The following is a 4097-nucleotide window of genomic DNA, read 5'->3' as shown; positions in this document are numbered from 1 at the left end:
GCGAGAGGGGCAGAGGGAGAGCAGAACGAGCGAGAAGAAGAGGAGGGTGAGGAGGGGAGAGCAAATAGTGAGAAAGGACGAGGGACAGAGGAGTGACAAGAAGGAGGAAGAGAGAGAGAGCGAAGCAAAAGCAGAGCGAGCAAAGCGAGAGTGAGAAAGCAAGCGAGAGCAGAGCGAGGGGAGGGGAGAGTCAGCCAAGGAGACGGGAGCGGCGGCGGGGGGGGAGGGGAAGACGGAGAGAGGAGCGACGAGGGGGGGGGGGAGGGGGGCTAGACGGAGAGAGGAGCGACGACGGTGGGGGGGGGGGTTGGGGGGGGGTGGTTGCAGTGGAGACGGAGAGAGGAGCGACAACAGGGGGGGTGTTCGGGGAGACGGAGAGGAGCGACGACCGGGGGGGGGGGGGCGTTTGAGACGGAGGAGAGACGACGGTGGGGGTGGGGGGGGGATGGGACGGAGAGAGGAGTGGCGGCGGGGAGAGGAGCAGCGGCAGGGGGGGTTTTGATGGAGAGAGGAGCGGCGGCGGGGGGGGGGGGGGGAGGGGGGAGACGGGGAGAGGAGCGGCGGCGGGGGGGAGACGGAGAGAGGAGAGGCGACGGGGGGGGAGACGGAGAGAGGAGCGGCGACGGGGGGGAGACGGAGAGAGGAGCGGCGGCGGGGGGGTGGGGGGATAGTGGGGAGGGGGGGGACGGAGAGGAGCGGCGGCGGGGGGAGACGGAGAGAGGAGCGGGGGGGGGGAGACGGAGAGAGGAGCGGCGACGGGGGGGAGACGGAGAGAGGAGCGGCGACGGGGGGGGGGGGGGGGGGGAGACGGACAGAGGAGCATCGACGGGGGGGGGGGGGGGGTGAGACGGACAGAGGAGCATCGACGGGGGGGGAGACGGACAGAGGAGCAGAGACAGGGGGGGGAGACGGACAGAGGAGCAGAGACAGGGGGGAGATGGAGAGACACAATGGGTCGGTTTATACTTCATAAAAGTGAACAATGGCCGGTCCTCTTCATGGCCACGGCCACCTACCTGAAAATGGCTGCTGAGATATTTGTTGATGATCACCTTCACCCCCTCCATCTGCTGCGGGAACACCTCTACAACCAGAGAACACAATCAGTCTCCAATCACCTCGCTCTCTCTGCTCTTCGTAGGTAGAACGGTCGCCATTTTATAAATCCCCTTTCTGTGACAACACCCCCCCCCCCCCCGCTATCGCATAGTCAGGACTCTAACAGCTACGTGCGCAGAACTGGGAGCTGCAGCAGACCGATGACATCATCACAGCCACCGATTGGGGCTCCAGGGTGGATTTTTAATAAAAGGGTGGAGCTTATCTGAGAAATGATCCTGCAGGCCGTCCATTGTGACTGCAGGGATCTATTCCCGGAAACTTGCGCCGTCGCTGACAGGTCCTCTTTACTCACCTTTACAGCTCTTGTGCAGCTCATCGAAGCTCCCCGGATTGGGCAGAGGCAGCGGCCGCCCCCGCCTCCTCCAGGACGCCTGCGGGTTGTAGTGGGTGAAGACGTTCCCCATGCCGGCTTCCGCCAACGACGAGAATCGGACTGAGCAAAGCCGCTGTTATGGAAGGCGGGGCTTAGGAGGAACATGGCGTCCTCATGCACCGTCCCGGCTGAGGAGCTCCCATAATCCTTTGCGACGTGTTCTCCGTTAGTGAAGGAGGACTTGAAAGGCGAAACCTGCTGGGGAGAGACAGGAGATCAGTTATGGAGGACGAAACGCGCCGGGGCGGATCCCTCACCGGGAGACACTAGGAAAGGAGAAGTCGTCTTATCATCAATGGTGGACTTGTGGTCTCCTAAGTACATGAACCCGACTAGAGTGACTGGAGGAGCGGGGAGACAATCCTACAAGGCTTGCACAACTTTTTCCACGGTCGTAGACCAAAAGTAACCAAAGTAGGTGATCGAAGCGTCACGTCTATTGAGCCTTGGGTCCCGGAAATCACCTGTCCATCCGCTGACCATGGATGAAGTGGGGGATGGGTTAGACCCTCGGTCTATTTTTATTGCTCTTTTGCGGAGATTCCCCGTCTCTATTTGTCATAGTGAGAAAGAAAGTGAGGGGAAATCCAAACTGTTACAGTTGTCACCAGAACAGGAAGTGAGGGGAAATCCAAACTGGGGGAAACGGACAGGGGATTTACCTCCATCTGAGAGACTTCCTCTAACTTCCTGTTACAGCCAGAAGGCAGGAAGTAGAGATTTTCTCTGACTTCCTGTTACATCCAGCAGGCAGGAAGGGTAGACTTCTGACTTGTTGCATCCCCCAGACAGGACAAAGAAATTTCCTCTGACTTTTTGTTGCATGCCCTTGAGAGAAAGTGGAGATTTCCTCCAACTTCCTGCTGAATCCCCCCAGCAAAGTAGTAGACATTTCCTCTACACTACCTTTGCATCCCCCAGAAAGGAAGTGGAGGTTTCCTCCGAGTTCCTGTTGCATCCCCCAGTACAGGAAGTAGTGGTTTCCGCTAACTTCCCGTTACAATCCCCAGACAGGAAGTATCGATTTCCTCTACATTCCAGTTGAATACCCCAGTGCAGGAAGTAGAGATTTCCCCTAATTTCCTGTTGCAGCCCCCAGACAGGAAGTAGAGATTTCCCCTAATTTCCTGTTGCATCCCCCAGAAAGGAAGTGGAGGATTCCTCTAAGTTCCTGTTGCATCTTCCAGTACAGGAAGTAGAGGTTTCCTCTAACTTCCTGTTACAATCCCCAGACAGGAAGTAGAGATTTCCTCTACCCTCCAGTTGAATACCCCAGTGCAGGAAGAAGAGATTTAATCTAATTTCCTGTTGCAACCCCCAGACAGGAAGAAGAGATTTCATCTAATTTCCTGTTGCAACCCCTAGACAGGAAGTAGAGATTTCCTCTAATTTCCTGTTGCAATCCCCAGACAGGAAGTAGAGATTTCCTCTAATTTTCTGTTGAATCCTCCAGACAGGAAGCTGAAATTTCCTCTAAGTTCCGGTTGAATCCTCCAGACAGGAAGAAGAGATTTCATCTAATTTCCTGTTGCAACCCCCAGACAGGAAGTAGAGATTTCTTCTAATTTCCTGTTGCAACCCCCAGACAGGAAGTAGAGATTTCCTCTAATTTCCTGTTGAATCCTCCAGACAGGAAGTAGAGATTTACTCTGAGTTATAGTTAAATCGAAAGATTTCCTCTGACTTCCTGTTGCATCCCCAGTACAGGAAGTAGAGATTTCCTCCAAGTTCCTGTTGAATCCAGAGTTCCTCTGACTTCCTGTTGCAATCCCCAGACAGGAAGCAGAGATTTCATCTGACTACCAGTTACATCTCCCAGGCAGGAAGTAATAGGAAATTTCCTCCATGGTAGAAAAGACATCGAAAAACCAACCTGGCAGGGGGTTCAGCCCTAATTTGTAAGCCGTGTATGTACCTGAATGTGACCCAGTATCAGCCGCTTGCTGTCCCTGTACAGCAGAGCTCAGACCGGGAGAGGGAAAAGCAACACAAGGAGTCAATCAGTTGTGCCAAAGCATGCTGACAGGAGGAGAGAGCAGAGTGACAGAGAAGGGAGCTCATTAGTCTCTCTTCACTGTCCAAACTTCTGCCCCCACTGGACAGGACTGTGCTGTGCACATCTCAGGACTGGATGGACAGACACATCCTATGGCAGGTCATAGATCTCCTATATGTTCGGATTCTTGCCTGGGATTGGAGTTGGCGGGGCGGAGGGATCTCCGGATACAATGACAGAGAACGGATTCTCCTCCAGGAGCACTGTGAAAGGCCTGCTGAATCTGCCTGCAATGGCACACAAATACCTGCAGAGAGAGAAGAGATGGCTGAGCTGAGCATGTCCTGTACAACCCACTCCTGTCACCTCCTACCATTCACCACAGAGATAAATACAGAGAAGAGCTGGCATGCACGTGCAGGGGCCCCTCCTGTCCCCGTACCCACCCAGCGATCAGCTCTCACCGTCCTCCCTCCACTGATCTCCGGCCTGCGCCTGTCCTCCCATTCATGGCAGCAGCAGAGGGGCGGCCATTACTACTGCTGGCAGGCTCCGCCCGGCCGGACGTCAGAGGCGCCCACACAGGGAAGGCAGGCGGCCATGTTG

The 4097-nt window shown here is 55.6% G+C and overlaps 1 protein-coding gene across 2 annotated transcripts; it reads right to left on the bottom strand.

Moving 5' to 3' along the window:
• Positions 1-992: 992 nt before the first annotated feature.
• LOC149437646 (uncharacterized) lies at positions 993-4097 on the bottom strand. 2 transcript variants are annotated; one of them, XR_016308032.1, is made up of 4 exons: positions 3938-4068; positions 3683-3798; positions 1415-1690; positions 993-1084 (listed from the first exon to the last, which is right to left on the bottom strand). XR_016308032.1 is itself a non-coding variant. In XM_089660812.1 (4 exons), exons 1-4 carry the CDS (start codon positions 3996-3998, stop codon positions 1055-1057), a joined length of 465 nt encoding a protein of 154 aa, XP_089516938.1. In that variant the 5' UTR covers positions 3999-4097; the 3' UTR covers positions 993-1054. The 2 variants fall into 2 exon arrangements, 1 of the variants encoding a protein (XP_089516938.1); XM_089660812.1 differs by having other exon boundaries at positions 3956-4097.

The sequence above is a fragment of the Staurois parvus genome, unplaced genomic scaffold (assembly GCF_062004578.1).
Source record: "Staurois parvus isolate SC_StPar_1 unplaced genomic scaffold, SC_StPar_1.0 ptg001279l, whole genome shotgun sequence".
In the NCBI taxonomy this organism is placed as follows: Eukaryota; Metazoa; Chordata; class Amphibia; order Anura; family Ranidae; genus Staurois; species Staurois parvus.
Note: the sequence above shows the minus strand (reverse complement) of the source record. Positions and strands in the feature narration are given on the sequence as shown.